We start from the raw sequence: 18,874 nt of genomic DNA, 5'->3' as shown, positions 1-18,874 counted from the left end.
CGGGAACATGGTAGTGAGGAATAGATGGAAGTGTTTGTAGATGGGCTCACAAGCCTTCCCACTGAGTTTTTTATGCTTTTTCTTGCCCGGTTTTTCTAGTAAATGGCCATTCTGTGAAAATGGGGTTCCATATTTCAGGTCCCCGGTGTGCACAGGCTGGACACCTGGCTGATAATGTACCTGTGATGCTGCCTTTGCAAACATGAGCAGTGTCCCTCTGAGCTGTGCTGCTGTCTTCCGCTGCAGGTATGAGAAAATGATCAGCGGGATGTACCTGGGGGAAATAGTCCGCAATATTTTGATCGACTTCACCAAGCGGGGGTTCCTGTTCAGAGGCCAGATTTCAGAGACACTGAAGACCAGACATATCTTTGAAACCAAGTTCCTTTCTCAGATTGAGAGGTAAGAGCACCACATGAGAGGCTGTTTAGGGTGAAATCATGTGGTAACACTCATCGGGTGACACTGCCAGAGGGGAGGGACAGCTGGAGAACATCCCTTGGTTCTTCAGAGATAATTTGGGTTTCAGTAAGAGCCTGTGCATGTGCAGAAGGACTCTTTGCAGCATCATCTAAATTTCTAGCAATGCTCACTGCTAAGTCATGGAAAAGGCCAGCAAGGATTCCCCTGCTGTATCATTGTATTTGCCTGCTTGGAAATCAAGCCATTTTCCTGTCCCCCTTGTGTGTCTAGCTGTAATTGTTGAACTGAATGAACACTAGCTGAATGAGCATTATTTAGTGGATGTTTTTCTGTCTTTATTGCTCAGACTCTGTATTTCAAAGCAATCTCAATGCCTGTTGAGTCTTTATGGGGGTGAAACCCTCAAGCTGGTGATTAAAAATACTTTCCTCACATGCCCTTTGGTAAGAAAAGGGGAGGCAATGCAAAGCTGGGCTCAGAGCCTCCCTTGCTGCCTGTGCCCCCTCTCCTGCACTGTGGCATGGTGCTGGAGTGAACGAATTTGCATTCCCCAAGGTCTCTTGTGCTGGCAGGAAAGGCTGCTGCCTGGTGTGGGGTGCATAGGGCAGCCGTCAGCGCAGTGGGGTTTGTGGCAGTGGCGTGACTGAGAGAAACCTTTAATTGAATGCCATGCTCTTCTGCTTCTGCAGTGACAGGTTAGCCTTGCTGCAGGTGCGAGCCATCCTCCAGCAGCTGGGGCTCAACAGCACCTGTGATGACAGTATCATTGTCAAGACTGTGTGCGGAGCGGTGTCAAGGCGAGCAGCTCAGTTGTGCGGTGCCGGAATGGCTGCAGTTGTAGATAAAATTAGGGAGAACAGAGGATTAGAGCACCTGGAGATAACGGTTGGTGTGGATGGGACTCTGTACAAACTACATCCACAGTGAGTATTCACCTTCTCAGCATTTGTTTGCCTGCGATCTGTAACGCCTTCCTTGTACATCCTTTCTCTTGACACACCAAACTGGTGTCTCTTACTTGCTAGGATAAGAGCCAGGGAAAAGAAGTCTTAATCAGGGGTGGTCAGGGCTTTCTAAAGGGCAACGAGAGGATCAAGAAGGACTTGTGAAGGATTCTTGGGGCAGTGACAGACTGAAGGGAAAGCAGCTTGCCAAACAAGTTGGAGACTGCACAGCAAGGGAAGGATCTCTCGACTATGCAATGACAGGGCAGTGCTGAAGTGCCTGGTGCCTCTTTAGAGGATGTTTCTGTTCTGTGTGCAGAGAAGATCAGCTGCTGCGAAGCCATGGCAGGCAAGGGCAGGAGTCTAAAAGAACTGGCAGCAGCAGGAGGAGATGACTAGTGCCCATTTCTGGTGTGCATGGGGGGAGATGGGTGGGAAGGAGACATCTGTACGTGGCCTCTTCTTTCCCCTTTGCTGTGGTACCAGCAATCTGGGTTACCTCCTCGGCAGCAGAGAGGCAGAGGTGGGCTGCAAGTGCTTTTTGCCTTTAACTCCCACTGCTCCCGGCCTTCAAATCCATCCAGGTTTCCAGCATTTTAGTTATTACCCCGGTGAAACAGGGAGCACCGCAAAGGCCCATGGCAGTGCTGCACTCTGCAGGTGCTGCGGGACCTCCCTCACCCACTGCCATTGTTCCCTTTTGCAGCTTTTCAAGGATCATGCACCAAACAGTCAAAGATCTGGCACCCAACTGCGACGTGACCTTCCTGCTGTCAGAGGACGGCAGCGGGAAAGGGGCAGCGCTCATCACAGCTGTGGGATGCAGGCTTCGCGATGCCGAGCAGAACTGAACTCCACAGTCCTGGCCCCGATTCTGTCTTGTGAGCACTTTCTCATAAAGCAGCGACTGCATAGTCAGAACTGGTAAAAACCCAGAACTCACTGCTTTATCGGGGAAAAAAAAAAATACAACTAATGACATAAAAAATAGGATACAAGATAGAATGTGTGCTGTTAATAATATCTCCTGTTTTCTGGACCCCAATCTGCATGTTTCTTATTCACCATGTTGGTACCTTCCCCATCTGTAGGTCATGGAAAAATCAGTCTATAATTTCTGCAGCTGTCAAAAATTGGTTGTTGTCTGACATGAAATTGCCCCCAAGTGATGTGCGTTGAGAGCTACCGTTGCATCGTACCAAATATGTTCTTTGCAGCATCCCTGTTAAGCACACCGCCAGCACACTGACCACCAGACCTGGGTGTTGATGCTTTTAGTGAAGGGGAAGCAACAGTTCCCTCCTGCATATCTACCTGCTGTTGTTCCGTCTAAAGAGGTTGTGAAAACATTATGGTGTGTCAGCACTGTGCACGCACGTAACTCTATAGTGGGACTTGACAATGCGACTGACTTGCTTCTTTGACGCTTGTTTTGTCATAGTAAAACGCCCTTGTCCCACAGATCTGGTTCCACTGGTATTTCCCATCGCTTCTGTGAATAGTGTTGTGTTACTGGGCGAAATCTGTCACGTTTTGGCAAGAAATCCCTAAAAAATAAAACAAAGTCATTGGTGATTGGGGTAATCCAAATCTCCAGTCCTGGGAAATCAGTAGATCTATGGTCCCTACACGGGCTGTGCTGTATTCTTCTGTTTAAGAGTTCTTATAAAAAGTATTTTCTATCTTGTTAGTGTAGATCAGGGCGCTGCAGCTGCCCTTCTACTGAATCCGCAGCTAGGCAGCGTCACTCGGGTGTGTATACTTCTGTCTCTTGCCTTAAATGGGTATTTGCTTCCACACAAAGCTTTAACCTTTAATACTGTTAAGCAGCCACTCAAAACACAAACACTCAGCTACAGTTAGTGAACAGAAAGGTATAGGAGGGTTTGGTTTTCATCTTGCCTTTGAGGACCCGGGTGCATAAACTAAACAAACCACAAAGCCAAAATCGGACTCAGCTTATTCCAAGGACTAAAGCAACAATGAAGATCATATACACTTGGTGTATCCTGTCCTCTGTCGAGTCGATGCCATTATTATATTTGCATACCAGTTGCATTACTTAAATTGAGAAGCAGTTAGGAAAGCAAATGTTGAATGACATTTGCAAGTCGTGCTACTTTCTGCAAAGAGGGAGACCACACAATAGTCCTTAATTCCCGCTCTTCTACCAAAAATGAGTTTGAGATGTCTGCATGATTTTCCCTGCTGCCTTTTCCTGCAGAAAGTAGATGGAAATTTGCAGGCTATTCCTCTTTGTCTTCGTTCCACTCCCTAAGATTTGGATTGCCCTACCTATCAATAACATTTCAATATGCATTATGGTGCACTGTGAGTGAATGTTGTAAAGTAACGTGAGTCACAAACAGTCATTACAGCTTTAAGTGTGTGTCTACCTGAAAAATTGCATGCCTGACTGGTTTTGCAAAGGTAGAGAGTCTTTTTACTTTGCACACTAGTAGCTCCGATACTAGTGTTACGTGATACTTGTGAAAATATTAAACTTTTTTGATGTGCGTTAACTGGTGTTTAGTGGTTCTTTCTGGAAGAGGTTCTGTTGACTGGTGGCTTAGTGCTTTGGGAAGAGCTATTGTGTAGGGAGAGCTGCAACCTAATCCCAGTGGTGCCTGCGTTTTGTGTGTGTGTTTTTATTCCCGGGCATTCGGGGTCAGATTCAAACAGGGTGGATTTCACCCAGGTCCCCATGCCTCGTAGTTCAGCAGAGGCACAGAGCTGACAACGCCCAAATCTTAGGGGGCCTGTAGCTTGTTTGGGTGCATCTCATGCCCTGCCTAATGCAGGGGTATCTGCAGTGCAGGAGTACCTCAGCCCACTGCACCACAGCCGATGTGATTCTATTAGGCTTTGCCAGATACACAGTGATGGATACGTTACAGTCGCTGTCTCCCCACAGAAGTCTGATGCATGTCAGAGCCTGTAAGCTCCCTGTGTGCACAGGGTTAACGTTTGCAGAATCACAGTATCAGGTGCTCACACCCCACTGGTTTGCAAGTCCTGTGTTGGAGTTGTATACGAAAGCCCCTTTTGCTTGCATTAAAGTTGTAGTTCTCCAATAACCCATGTTACGTTACAGCTTGAATAGTCTCTGACATCCTTGATGTGCAGCTATGACCCCAAGTAGAAGAAGGTGAGAAACTTTTTGGGCACAGGGGACACATTGCATTTTAATTGCTTGAAGATTTGCAATTCTTATGCCTGCCCATCGGCAGTGCTGTAGGGGTGGTGTGAGCTGTGCCTGGGGACCTGGGTTTGGAGCTCTTCAGCATCTGAGGGCTAGGCTCAGTGCAGGATAGAGGATGAATGAGAAGTGGAAGTTAAACTTGGTCTCAGGGTGACTGTGAATTTTGGAGGTGCTGGCATAGGTCGTTTTGTTTATTGGATCCAGCTCTTAACAAATAGGGAGTGAGTTTGTGTTTCTAACAGTGCAACTTTTCCTACTGTGGACCATAGGTGATGTACTCGATAAGACACAGCAGTTCTTTTCTGACGGGAGACCTGGTGGGATTTCCATTTTCAGATTACTTCTTACCCCTAGGAAACTGTTCCAAGTGAATCACAAGCTATAACTGTCCGAAGAAATGTCTCCAATGTTATCCAAGCAATGACTGAATGTCTTACTTAAAGCTTTTAGGCTTGGTGAATAAAATCATAGTCCTCTTAATTGTTAAGCTGTAATTACTGCAATATGAACACAAAAATCTTATATTTCCTGGGGAAAAGACCATTTGCATACCACTGTTGTAATGTCATCTGCTCCTTGCTCCTCTGGGGGTTCTCTCAGAAGCCTTTTGAATGGGTTTTAAAACAAGCAGACTTTGTTTTGTTTTGTTTTCTTAAGAAAATAGCAGAAGGCAAAATAAAGTGTTTCTGAACTTCTGAACCCCGTTCTGTGCTTTTTGTTCGTTCCTTTGCCATAAAAATGAGATTCTTCAAATGTTTTTCTTTACTGATTCTGTTGCTGCTTAGAGCACAAGTAACTGCAGAGGAGGGATTTATTGCTGACCTAGAGGTGTTTTACTGCTGTGTGGTATTTAATCATGTGTATATTTATATGAAGAATTGCATGTATTTACTATGGAGCACGGTGTTCCTTTTACCTTGTGTATCACAGGACATAATGCAGCCTGCCTTGGCGTGCCCTTTCTTCCAGTATCTCACAAGGGCTTAGAGCATCTCTGCTTTCTGAACTGTCGCTGTTTCTAGCGGACAAACTTCTCAAGATCTGCAGTGTGAGTCCTTCAGGGCATGGGGAGTTTCACTTGCAAACTGAAGAAATCATCCGCTGCTTTCTGTACCCGAGCAAGAGAGAGATGCCTTGAGCTGTCAGAAAATGTTGGTGCCTGTCAGGGACCGCCCAGGGGAGACGCTGCCAGCACACGTGTGACACTCAGGGTATTTGAAATAGGCTCTGCCTGGCTGTTACAGTGTGATGGGAAGATGGGATGCTCAAGACAGGCTCTTCGGTCTAAAAAGATCTGCATTGGAAAGCTGCGGGATTTAAAGGGTCTAAAGGCCTTACAATCACATTGGCTGGGCACGGGAGAGGTACAGCTTTTATATATATGAAATAGTGAACTCTGTGCATAGGTGTCCTTCAGTTCCTTGGAGCAAGTCTTTGCACCTTCTAGTCTGATCCCAGAGGTGTGTGCCTTGCAGGGCATCCCTCCCAAATTGTTTTGGAACCCTTCAGAAAAAAGCCTTGGTGGTGGCTGTCTGTAAATGCCCCTTACGGCTCTCCCTCTGCCCTGCAGGCACCCCAGCCGCGCAGCCCCAGGAAGAGCAGGCTGGACAGGTAACATCTAGAGTAGAAACTACCTGCCAGAATGATTTAAAATAATAAACTTTTAAAGAAGGGCATACAGCCCTGCGCTCTGTTGTCCCATTAACAAGACAAAGTTGTTGGGCCTCTGTGTAAAGTAACCATTCTCCACAGCAGCCAGGGAGGTGACAAAGTTTAAGTGGAGAAAGAAGAAATAGCTGCTGGTTCCTGTATTAAAACAGACTGGGGAAAATCATATCCCTGAGCACTCTTTCGGTTCAAGCCACAAATCTCTCCTCTGAATTTACTGCAGAATTTAAGCCTGGCAACACTTTGTAGTTTTGCTTTCACAGAGGGAAGGGGAATATTTGTAATAATTCGATCTTGTTGACATTGTAGAAGCTTTATGCTAAGGTATGGCTCTTTGATATATACAAAGCTGTCATGAAAGATGAAGGTGATGGTGAGGTGCTACTTAGCACAGCAGTGTTAAATACTATATTACTTTCACAGAATGTTTATATTTTAGCTTTTCCTGTTTTGCATGCCTGCACATAATGCCTTGGGCTTTGAAGATGACATATTTCAGCCTTTATTTTCATCTCTGAGAAGAACAGTGATGGTAAATACGGGGTAAGCTGGAAAGGGAAGATGAAGGGACTATCTGGGAAAAGACAGCAATGGGTCAGACTGCAGTTAGTACTAAGAGGAGTTAGAGGAGGTGGATTCAGATTGGATCCATGAGCGCTAGTCAAGCCAGTGACCATCCCACACCTGGCTACTGACACTTCAGAGAGCCTCACTCTCCAAATCTGGCACCACAATTAACCATGTGAAGTTGAAGGAATCGCTTGAGCACAGTTTAATAGGAAAATGACATCATATTTTGGTACAAGGTTATAGAAATCCATGAAATGACAACATCTTGAGGAACTGTTTCTCACTTGTAACTGATGAGAGCTGGTGCTGGTGAAATTGCAGGCATGAGAATCCTGGAATTCAGAAAATTTTCAGGGCAGGCTTTTCAGTCTGGATGTGTTACTATTTGCCTTTGTTGTAAACAAACTTGGCTCCACAGTCTTGTTCACCTTGGGGCTGCTGAGCCATGGGACTTAGCTGCCCACGCAGCCCCAAGGGTCCATCCAAACTGGGCCAGGTGTGCACCCCAGCCTTTCTGCTCCATAATCTCCTTTCCAGATTTAAGTGTCTTGGTGGAACAGAGAGCAGATCGCCACCTAGAAAAGAGTAACTGGTATTCTACTGACCAGCACTGCCTCAGGTCTGCTGCACTGGTTTTTTGACCTCATGGGCAAAACCCCTCTGTTCTGTGTTGCAGTTGTTGGTGTAAGGGAGGGCTGAACTTGCATCCATAGCTGGGTGATATTTGGACCTAAATGAATGTAAGTATTATCAGCAGACTGCTTTCAATGCTGATGGCATCTGAAAAAGTCCCGTGGGAAAAAGTTGCTCTAGAAAACAAGACATGCCTCAGGCTTCTACAAATCTGCTGCCTTGAAATGGTGTATTAGGGTAGAGCCAGAACCGGGAGGAGAAAATCAGAGCGTTAGCTGGGTGAGAGTAAATGATGTCTTCTCTTTCTCATTCAATTGAGTTTCTGTGTTGAAGCTTGTTGCTCTTGACTTCCTGCGGGTTGTCTGGTAAGGAGATGGGGACATAAATTTACGTTTGTCTTTTTCGGTTGCTTTTATGCACGGACACCACCGGAAGGCCAATTTGAAGCCAGAACGAAACCTGTAAGAAAAGAAATGATTAAAATTAATTGCACAGAGAAAGAACAAGTGTGCGACTTGGTTATACCTCTGAACGATCATGGAAATAAAACGTTTATGTTGAAATCCAAGGAGTGAGTGAGGTGACGAGCTAAATGTATAAAACCATGGAGGGCGGTGCAATAGGAGTTTATGATCAGACTTCCTTGTATTTTAAATAAATGTATAAGATCAGTGAAATGGCAGGATGTTTGACGTGCTCAGTAGATGGTGCTGACTGTGCTGGTAACAGCATTTGTGAGAAGCAGAGCATCTGAGGGAAATACGTGTGTTTACCCACTGGAAGCTTTTTTAGAAAACACGAAAAATTAAATGAGGAAGACGCCTGCTTTCTGAGAGAGGAGGCTGACGTGTTTGGGTGTTTCACATTAAATGCAGACTGGCAGAATAGGCTGCAAAACTGCCTCTTTTTGCGAGCTTACAAGCAGGATGCTGTTTGAAACGTTCTGGAGTTGCGAGCCTCCTAGATGGCCGTGCCCGGAGTTAGGTTTGGCTGGTGGAGCCCAGTGAAGCCGCACCGGCGGTGTGCCCGTAACCTTTTATTACCCTTAAAGCTCACTGCGCACCCAGGCAGGCTGAAGAGAGGTGCGGGTCAGGGAGAGGTCTGCCAGTGGGATGCGCAGGCAGGATTTGGCACGGAGATCCGCAGGGCAGCTAGAGCAGCTCCCCAGAGCCCGTTCGCAGTGCGGAGCAAGAGGGACATCTCTTGGCATGGCAGGGCTGTGCTCTCCCAGCTGCGCGCCCTGACGGGACTTTGGGCAGGCCGCCCGTGGTTGCTTCTGCTCCCCAGGGAGGTGAGCCCAGTGCCTGCGTGGGGGGCTCAGGGCTGTGCTGGGGGGTGGTGGCCCGGGAGGAGCGGGTGGCCAAGCCAGACCAGCATTAGGTCAGCAGATGTGTTGCAGGGATTACAGTTTCCTCCCTCCTTCCTTGGAAATAAGGTAGTTTGCGTGTGGAAACGGGCGCACATGTGGCTGTGCTTGTCATAAACCTGCTGCCTGCACTTTATTCCGAGGCAGAAAATCTAAAGGGTTGAAAGGGTTGAGTTAAAATCTCACTCGCAGAGTGTGGCTTGTCTTACATTATTAGCAGAGTATAAATTGTCTACTACAGCCTGTGGACTGTGGTTGAAAATCACAGTTGTTCTCACCTCCAGAGATTTATGCTTTCCCAGACTGAGATTCGCGTTTCCTCTGTGCACACATGTGCACGCTACTCACCTTTGGTTAAGGCAGCAGTATATGATGGGGTTGTACATTGTTGAACTCATGGCAAGAAGAAAGACTGCGAGATAAACCTGCTGAATGTACTTCTGCTGGTAGATGTCTTCCTTGAAGCTCCCGAGGATGAAGTATATGTGGTAGGGCAGCCAGCAGACAGCAAAAATAATCACAACTACCACCATGGTCTTCACGAACTAGGAAAACAAAACCAGTGTGTTATTCCTGTGTCTCTGGGTGATCACCTGAGCTTGCTGGGGGAATGGGAGGTGCTGCTTTTATTTTGGGTCTGGTTTGCCCTCCAGAGGCACCTTGTATGATATGTAGACCTGGGCTGCTATGGCAAAGAAACCAGTCCTGATGATGGAAACTGGGAGCAGAGAGAGAGTTAAAGCGAGTGTTTCCTGGTGCACAAAGCGCACTTTCTGCAGGGGAACTGCTGGCAGCTACATTGGAGAGATGTGGTAGGGAAATGCAAGAGCTGCTGTTTCACCGAAACCTCTCCCCCCTGTCCAGAGGTTTTCCCTGGTTTATCCTGCGATGCGCAGGTTCACTGGAAGCTGAGCTTTATTCTCTTAAGGACTACTGGGAACTGGTCTGCTGCCTGCCAATGTGAGCCTTTCTTCCCTGGAGGCTGGCTGGTGCATGTAGATCACCATGTTTTTTTTCATACTTGCTAAGTGATGCCCTTTACCCCTGGCCCGATGTATTTTGTCAACTTTTCATGGCCAATCCCACAAGATTTTGTATTAAGTGCAAGCTCCGTTTTGGAATTGGAGCCAGCCTGGCTGGTATGCTGAGGGTAATTATTTTTAAGTTTCACTTCTGACCTTTTTTTTGGCATTAAGTTGGTGTTCGTAGCGGACGCTATTAAGGTGGTTGCCTGGAACCGCACTGCTCCACAGAGTAATTCCTATAATGCTGTATGCAACAAACATCACCATCAAAGGCAGTAAGTAAATCAACACGATCACTGCAATGTGATACCTGAAAAAGAACAAGAAGCGTGTTTTTGTAGTCAGTATGTCTCTTGAAGGGCTCTTTCAGAAACTGTCTTTCGGATATGTGTGTCTGGCTCCCATTAACTTCAACCTCAGAGCATAAAGAAGCAGAAATTTTGCCTACAACATTGTTACAGGGACTTCTGTAAACAACAAAAGCTCCTCTCTCTTGTGTTGTGATGATTAGTCCTTGGATTGGTTTCACTGCTTTTTCAAGACAAATACCACTTGTCTTTTACCAGAGGGTTACAGTCAGCAGCTACCTGCGCTATCCCACTGCAGTCAGGAGAGAGAAGCATCTGAGACTTGTGGCTGTAAAAATATAAACCTTTAAATCACAGATATGGAAAACGAATATTCCAAAAACGACAGAGTAACTTGACAAATGCAATAGTGTCAACAGCCTGATCGGGCTACGGTGAAGAAACCTGGATCAGGGACTGCAAAATGTAGCTGGCTGCTAATAGGGTGCACAAAGTTGGCAGGGAAGACTCCGCAGATCGCAAGGAAGGAATACTGCCTGTTTATAGCACAGAGAAAGCGAACGGCAGTCATTGCTACATTTGCGTTGCTGGCTGGTTTTATTTGTGCACACACAGTTACGTATCGCCAAGAGGCTACTCAGTTACTGCTCCAGCCGAAAGCTGTATTTTAGCTTGCCCCTTCCTAACTTTCCGTGTTACCCCACAAGCTTCTGCTGGTTCCCTCGTGCTGGAGTATGATTATTTTAAGCAACCACCATTTATGGGGAGGGAACAACCTGCTCACTCGGTTACAGCAGCTGTCAAATTAACATAAACAGTGTAAAACTGAGGATTAAGGCAGGAGGGCTCTGGCACACGCTGCTGGCAGCCATGAAAGGCTGGGTGCAAATGGTCTTTCTCAGTATGACAATGCTCTGCAGTGACCGACTGCTCTGCAGGGCGCCGTCTAAATGGGTGTCGGGGCGCTCAGTGGTGTTGGCTCCTTGGGGTGGCTGCAAATAGAAAAATACTGTATTTGTGAAATGTGGCAAGCTTGTCCCTGCCTGTTTTCCAGCTTCCCCAATTGTCCTCAGAGCGGTACCTCTTTTGAAGGTCTAACACTGTGTGTGGAGCACAGCAAAGCCCCTTTACAGTTCCCATCCTGGGAAGAGGAGGGGAGGACAGGAGCCTAAGCCTGAGCACATGGCAAAAAGAAACTTCTAGTCTTATAGTTTTCCTACTTTGCTGCAAAGTTAACCTGTCACCAGGAAAAAAAATCCTCTGTGGTTAAGGTTCTTTATTTTGGTTGAACTACAAATTCAGTCCCTTCATATCCAGTATTTCTCAGGCTCTAGTAGTCATGGTAGTGTATTGTTGGTTTGGAGGTTTTCCCCACTTGTTTGTATCGTAATTATACACAATTTTCCTGCAGAAAAGGATTTTCCTTTGTTCTGAAGTCTAGAAATCTTGAAGGCTGGTTTTACTCAGCTATAAAGGATTTGGAGAACCCACAGTCAACAGGGGAACCTGGTTCTCCCTTTCTTTATTTTTCTTTGGGTGTCTTAGTATTTCTTTTCCTTGGTATTTGGACTAGCACATGAATGGCTGCATGTGGCTTTTTCTCCATGCATTTTCTCCATATTCACCATCTGTCCCAGGTGATCCATTACTCCAGATGATTTCTGGGGAGCGCTGCTTCCAACTTCCTTGCTAGGAGCACTACTGAACCTTGCAAATCAGGCTGTTCAGGGAGAGTGAGCTGGTGAATGATGTGTTGTGTTTGGGAGCTGCGGCTGCTTTTCAGCTGGGTATCCCAGAAAGAACCTGCCCCGTTATTTGCTGAGTTCAGGACCAGCCTTTCCAGCCCACAGAGGTTTTGTCAGCATGATGAGAAACCTGTTTCAATCCTTCCTAAACTGTGGATGCGGGAGAAATAAACCTCACGCTTTTTATCTGAATGAAATAGTCATCAGACTTATACGTAAGTGCTTATCTACTATCCCTTCCTCTCCATTGCCGGGAGCCTGCCTGGCACGCTGTGTTCCCAGCATGAGCCATGGGGTACCAACCAAGGAGCCCTGGGAGGAACATCACCCAACACGATGTAAGCCTAATTTTACTCTTTGCTCTTCTGTGACTCTGGGGACAACTGACCACCAGTGGCTGAGTATGCTTGGCAGCTTGGCCAAACTTACATGAGGCTCCTGGAACTTGGCACGGATTAGTGTGAAACCCAGTTACTTTGGTAATAACTAACTGTAGGAGTCATCCAGCTGTCTGCCAGAGATGAAGACTGAGAAGGGAAAAATGTTCCTGGTGCACGGAGCTGGGCAGAAGCGTTCACAGTGAAGAACAGACACAGGGAGTTTAGCACTTGGTTTTAGTTTGAAAAATTATTTCCGTGTTGTTAATTGATTTGTTCCTTTTCCACAGTTCTTCTGTTACTACTTCATATAAATATGTTTTGCTTGATAAACTTTTCAAACTGCTCTGTGTATCGTGTGCTTTGAATAATAATTAATCGCAGCAGATCCCGTAAATGTGGGGTATGGCTTGTTTCATCTGTCTGAACAATCTTGCTTTAAAGCAGGAGGAAATTGCTGTGAGGGTTAGAAGCTTTTAGGAGCGCAGATGTGTGCCCAGATAAGTCAGTCTATAAAACCATAAGATGTCTGAAACATGCTCCTCTTTTTTTTTTTTTCCCTTTTTTTTTCTTTTTTTTTTTTTTTTTAATTCTTTCCCCCCAGAGAGCACCATAATTTTTAGCTAATTATGTGGCTTCTCAGCATTACAGATACCCAGTTTCTTCCTGCCTGACAGATGGAGAAGATCCAGAATCTTTGGAACCAGGATTTATTGCTTGTTTAGAGACTTTGTGCTGGTTTCTCTTCAATTCACTGAGCCCTGTATCTAAGGTTTTTAGATCTTAGAACCAGTTTTCAAAGCAGGGGAAGATGGCACCTCACCCTTCCTCACCTGGAGCCGTGATCACCTGCCAGCTTTCCCCACAGCTGGTTAAACCGAGCTCAGGTGGGCCCCCCCGACCCGTGCTTCCCCCTGCCCTCTGCCCGTGCTTCCTGTAGCCAACAGTGGGGAGGTGAAATGAATTTCCTACTGCACAAATTAGGAGTTTTTCTTGTTTCTCTTACGTGAGCTGGTGTTTGGATCCGACGTCATCGGGCCAGACGACGATGCATTTCGTTGTTCCGTTGTCTGTCATGATCTCAGCATAGAAGCACTGCGGGAAGGCGAGCCCAAATGCCACCAGCCAGATCATCCCTATGATGACTCTGGTGCTCCCAGCAGAGAGCCTGGGCTTGAAGGGATGAATTATTGCCACATACCTGCGAGAAAAATAGGTAATGCTTTTACAGTTGCAATGGTAAACTATACAACAAATACAGCGAGTGTAAAAACTCACCAGGATGGTATAGCGGCCTTTATTTATAGCGACATTTTGATAGGTTCCAGGCTGTAAATAATTAGAAGGTGCTAAATCCTTTCTGAAGAGAGCAATTGCAAGTTTTAGGGCAGAATATGTGGATGGATGCTTCTGGTGTGAGGAGGAAGCAGACATCTAGGCCTTCTGCATATGGTCTTTGCAAGTATTCCCCTTTGAATTTTTCTTTTTTTCCTCTTTAATTACTTTTTTCAAATGCATTATACACTTGGTCTGAAATTTCAGGTGGTGAACTGTTTGCATTAGTTTGGAATTATGCCTCTACCAAAAAACCTCTGAACACTCTATTTCCCCCTAATCACGCCAATCTCCTCTGACAACAGCAGAGTGGTGTCTTGAGTATCCTTTGCCCTGAATTTTTCCCCTCTGATTTTTTAGCTGTGGAAAACTCTTGTGCTGTCCACCTCTGCCTGTAAACGCTGGAGCACTTGTGCTTGCAGTGGAAGGGAGAGGCTGACCCTTTTGTCCCACACCTGCTCAGAGCCCTCACGGCACATCTGACTATTAGATTACGTGCAAGCCCAGAGCACTCTTTGGTTTTAAGTTCCCTGTGTAGAAACCCATGGTATCATAATGAGTACGTAATCAATTATGCATTTCTTGTCATGCTTTCCGTACTCTTTGCTATGGTTGTTCAAAAGGCAAAATAGAGCGGAAAATGCCAATTGCCTCTTAGTTTTCATGGCAAACATGTGACAGACTCCGTGCTGTCTTTGGCCAGGCCGTTGGGAAGGGGTTCTGCCCGGCTGCCGCTGCAGGACAGAGGGGGCTGGCCAGCCAGGCAGGGCAAGAGCCGTGCGGCAGCACAGCCTTATTTAGCTATAAAATTTTCATGTCACCTTGCTTTTCTTTAGCTGCTCGTAGGCAGTGTTATACAATGCTTGAATCTGGTCAGGGAGGAATCAAGCGGTGGGTGGATATTCTCCAGAGTGTTTGCCTGCAGATGCGCCCACACTGGCCGTCTGTGGCCCTGGGTGAAGGGCGAGTTCTGGCTGTAAGCGATGCCCCCCGTGTGCTGCCGCCGCAGCCCCTGTTGCGGAAAGCGAAGGTGTGACAAGGCTGCTGGGGGGGGGCTTTCACACTCAGCCAGCCGTGCACCCCCACGGCAAGCCGCGCTTTTAGGCAAGCTCCTGCAAGCTGGGAGATTTACCAAATCTGCTGAGATCTTCTGGCTGCTCTTGCTGTGTGGCAGGGCTGGCTTTGTCCCCCTGCTGCTCATGCTGCCTGTGCCCTCCGTCCATGCTCCGCTCCCAGGGACAGCCCAGGGTGCTGGAACAGGTGCTCCCAGCACTCTTCCTCTGGTCCTCATCCCATGCAGACAAAACAAGCCGCATTTCGGACACTCTTGTACACTTTTTGAAGAGGGCCTGGGTGACTTTGCTAACTGGACTCGGAAACTTGAGCTGATAGAGCACATTTCTGCCCATAGTGCTGTGGAAAGTGTGTAGTGGGAACAGCTGTGCCTGGGGAAATCAGGGAACAGAGTGGTCCGAAACCTAATGGCGAGCAACTTTGCCAGAGCCTTTTCTATGGCAGACAAAGATGACTTACATAGCTGCCACTTCTTAGCCTCCTTCCTTATAATAAACCACTTCAAAAGACATTGTTTTATCAAAGTTAAACAATGGAGCCCAAGTGGACACAAGTTCTCATAACAATAAATGGAAGCTGTGAGTTTCCAGGAGACAGTGTCAGGATCTATTTTAAGGCGAAGCAAAGAATAGCTAAATATGGTTTGCAGCGAGATGCCAAGTCTTCTTTCTGATCCATGCCATGTAACTAAAGAGATGTGGGTGTATAGGTACTTTCACCAAAAGTCCCTGAGGAGAGTAGGGAGATATGAGAACAGGCTGAAATGGATATTTTTTTGTTTGTTTGTTTGTTTTTCCCCAGATAATATACTTTTGCAGACCACATGTAAAATAGCGGTTACCAACCACCCTTGATTTAAAGCCAGGAACAGCAGAAGGGTATTCAAGTCTAAAACAGCTGCCATGGCTTCATGCTTTCATCTGGACAACTGTGGGCTGATAAGCACATCACTCATCCCGGTGTCCATGAGCCATCCTTCCAGAGACCACAGGGGCCACTGCCCGCTACGGAGCCATGTCCCGGCTCCACGCAGGTTTCAGCAGGCGTTACACATGCAAGGGGCGAAGCCTTCTTTCTCCTGCTGGTTTATCTGGTTTGGTTTGTCTATCGATTGCTTCCTGGAGCTGGGTGTGCCAGTGTGAACCGTGCTGCAAGCAAGGGTAGGAGTTACGGAAGCGACCCCAATGACTCACAGGGTAATGCTTTTCAGATGGCTCCAGAGGGACTGCCAGGTATTTCTGGATGGTAGGTCTGGCTGCCCCAGGAAAGACGTTCACCATGGGGATGTGGCAGGGACATAGGATGGAAAAGATACAGATGTTCCCAGGACCAGGCAGAGAGTGGAAGTAACAGAGGGAAGACGGGAAGAATGGAGGGAAGGAGCACAGAAAGCCTAGAAGGGAGCTTAACCTCCTCTACTTTTTTTACATACCACTGTCTTTAAGAGAGGAAATTCCCATGGACTTTTGTCCACTTTCTAGTAAAAAGAAAAACAGTGTCATGCTACTCAACAATGAGCTGTAAACACATTCAGACTCCACAAATTTAAAATCAAGTAAAAGATGGAAGAGAGTATTATGAAAATACCAAATTAGCTCAGAAGTCAAACAAAATCACTGTAATTACTTTCCTGTCTCTTGGAATAAGTAATTCTTGTGAACTATTGGAGCAGACTCTGCCCTTTCTGATCCATTTCCCATTATTTCTGGTGGTTTGCTGGACTCACAAGCAGGGTTGTGGATGCTGATACTTTCTGCATCCCACAGCATATTCGTACCACTCCTGCTCTATCCAAATGGTGGGTCCTTCTCATGGTTTAAAAAAACAAATGAGTTTGCAGGATGACTGGGAAACTTTATGATCAGTAATGTGGGAACAATAAAATACCAGCCACTTCCACTCGTTACAGATTTGAATGTGATTCAGACCAGGGATAGAACAAAAGAACCTTCCTTTCATGCCATAACTAGCATCTAACCCTGCAGTCTATTTGCCTGGCACTCTTCCCACTTTGCTGATAAGGCACCCGACACAGTAGGTGGAGGCCAATTGCACAAAGTATTGCAACAATCTTTTTTAACTTACAGTGGATTTTTTAGACCTTATCTTCTCCATTCACCTCTTACCTTTCTGCAGCCACAGCTGTCATGGAGTAAATGCTCACAAACACTGCAGTGATGGGGAACCAGTTCTGAAACCTGCAGAATTCTTCACCAAAATACCAGACGTTGTGACTAGCGTAAATAAAATTGAAGATGGTATTGAAAGCAGACATCAGCAAATCCGAAAGAGCCAAATTAACGATAAAGTAATTGGTAGCAGTCCTCATTCTCCTGTGTGCAAGAATAATCCAGATGATGGTGATGTTGCCAATGATGGATGTGATAACAATGAAGGAATAGGTGATAGCCCACAAAGCAATTCGCCATCCCGGCTGGGTAAACTGGGTTACCGCCGTCCAATTGCTACTGTCCTTAAGAGATTCAGCCTGTGAAATGTTGCTAGCATTTGAAATGGAAAATATGCCCATGGTTTTTTCTTTGGCTAAGTGTAAAATAAAATCTTCTGGCATCTGCTCATTTTCCTGCAGTAGATGCTGGTGTTATGAATCCCCCTGCATATGACTAAGTGCCGTTAAAAAGACATCGGGATGAGATGCTTCATGTCCTCTCATCCTGTTTTCCAAGTGATGCAATGCAGTTCCAGGAGGAGATGAGCGATACTGAGGGCCGCCTCCTTGCCTGGCATTTTAACCTACACTTGAAGAGCAAAAACTAAAGAACAACTCTCTCCCTTGAGTTTCTTTTTCCTCTAAAAAAGAAAGAAAAAGAGAAAGGAAAAAAAAAAAAGGAGGGGAGGAAGAGGTGTTTTCCAGGTCAGTGACAGGCAATGTCTTCCTTTAGATTATTTTTAAGGACAAGAAAATACAAATGGAACATCAAGCCAGCAAACACCTTAATCCAAGTGGAAATCCTTCTTTTTCAGGGGAGCGGTTTTCCAAGGCATCAGGTATCTCAGTCTTCTGCAGCGGGACTGAGGTAATTTGGTTTTCTTTGCCTGCGTAACTGTTAAGTGCAAGGCAGGAGCTGTGCTGGGATAAATTCTCTACAGGGTTTAAGGGGATGTTGAAAGGAGGTGGAGTCTCTTGCAGGCAAAAACTAAACAACCAATTTGACATCAAATGAAACATGGCAGAGTGGTACTTGAAATTTCGCCTCCCCTCCATTTGTTTTGAAATAACCTCTGAAATGGACCTGCTGCTATATCCAGGTTTTACAGGCTTAAATGCAAGGGTAGCCACTTTGCCAGGTTTACCAGCACTGCAGTGCTTGCATTTCCAGGACCCTCCCTGGCTTCCTCCAAGCTTTCATAGCAAGAGAGAAACAAAATATATTCAGCACAATTTTAGCAAGGTGGTCTTGCTCTCTGCAGCTATTTGGAGGCTTATCTGCATTTTTAATACATATTACTTAATGGTAACTGCTCTATATAACATGACTCGAGCAGCTATATTTAGTAGATTTGGTATGATTTAACTTACTTAAATTCCAGCAACATGTCCTGTTGATGCTTGAAGGGTCGACTGAATAACGCCAGGAGAGAGGCATTTGTGAAGGCCAGACCTGAGCTGAGACTTTAAATAAGGCTTCAGTGGAAAGCTGGCACCCAGGATCTCATCTGGAAGTCCAGAAATCCTTCTCTGGCTGCTGTCTAGCATGAAAACATCCAGAGGAGCCTCTGCTTCATGATGCTCTGTACTCTGTGATGCTAAGGGGCTGAACAAGGGGCATTCCCCCTTTGCACCACTGCATCCACTTTCCCAGCATGTGCTGTGGAAACTTGCTGACCTCACGCGTGCTAGAAGGAGTACCTGGTCCTCGCAGGAAAGGGGAACCCTGACTCCCATCTCTGCTGAGAGCACAGCGCTCTTGCTCGCTGTCAGGTTTGCAGCAAAGGACACAAACATAAGCAACATGTCAAGGCTGAGATTTCAAAGGGTACTTGGCACTGGCTATGCCTGCTGTGCTAGAAGCCGAAAGTGTTTCAGGTATTAAAACCTGGTTTTGGACACGAAAACCTCTTTTCAGGATTCAGAAAGTAACATAAAGGAAAAAACTCTCCCTGTGCACACAGCACTGGGATAGCAGTAATTTTCCAGCTCCCAAAGTTGCTGGAGCTGCAGCTGTGCCAGTCTCCCCTGTAA

At 46.2% G+C, this 18,874-nt stretch overlaps 2 protein-coding genes across 4 annotated transcripts in view; one reads left to right on the top strand and one right to left on the bottom strand.

Moving 5' to 3' along the window:
• The window catches only part of LOC130154886 (hexokinase-1), a 46,907-nt gene extending 41,639 nt beyond the window's left edge, over window positions 1–5,268 (top strand). For both annotated transcript variants that reach the window (XM_056351551.1, XM_056351552.1), the window contains exons 16-18: window positions 247–402; window positions 1,113–1,346; window positions 2,074–5,268. In XM_056351551.1, the coding sequence (XP_056207526.1) occupies window positions 247–402; window positions 1,113–1,346; window positions 2,074–2,218 (535 nt within the window). In that variant the 3' untranslated portion in view covers window positions 2,219–5,268. The remainder of the gene's footprint in view (window positions 1–246; window positions 403–1,112; window positions 1,347–2,073) is intronic.
• Window positions 5,269–5,381: 113 nt separating this feature from the next.
• Window positions 5,382–17,215, bottom strand: TACR2 (tachykinin receptor 2). 2 transcript variants are annotated; one of them, XM_056353101.1, is made up of 6 exons: window positions 16,797–17,200; window positions 13,268–13,462; window positions 9,985–10,141; window positions 9,155–9,351; window positions 7,832–7,899; window positions 5,382–7,507 (listed from the first exon to the last, which is right to left on the bottom strand). In XM_056353101.1, the coding sequence occupies exons 1-6, from the start codon at window positions 17,198–17,200 to the stop codon at window positions 7,383–7,385; spliced, it is 1,146 nt and encodes a 381-aa protein (XP_056209076.1). In that variant the 3' UTR covers window positions 5,382–7,382. The 2 variants fall into 2 exon arrangements, with proteins under 2 accessions (XP_056209076.1, XP_056209078.1); XM_056353103.1 differs by having other exon boundaries at window positions 7,403–7,899; window positions 16,797–17,215.
• Between the last annotated feature and the right edge of the window lie 1,659 nt (window positions 17,216–18,874).

Source organism: Falco biarmicus, chromosome 9 (assembly GCF_023638135.1).
Source record: "Falco biarmicus isolate bFalBia1 chromosome 9, bFalBia1.pri, whole genome shotgun sequence".
In the NCBI taxonomy this organism is placed as follows: domain Eukaryota; kingdom Metazoa; phylum Chordata; class Aves; order Falconiformes; family Falconidae; genus Falco; species Falco biarmicus.
The sequence above is the reverse complement of the archived record's forward strand: the minus strand, read 5'-3'. Positions and strand labels throughout refer to the sequence as shown.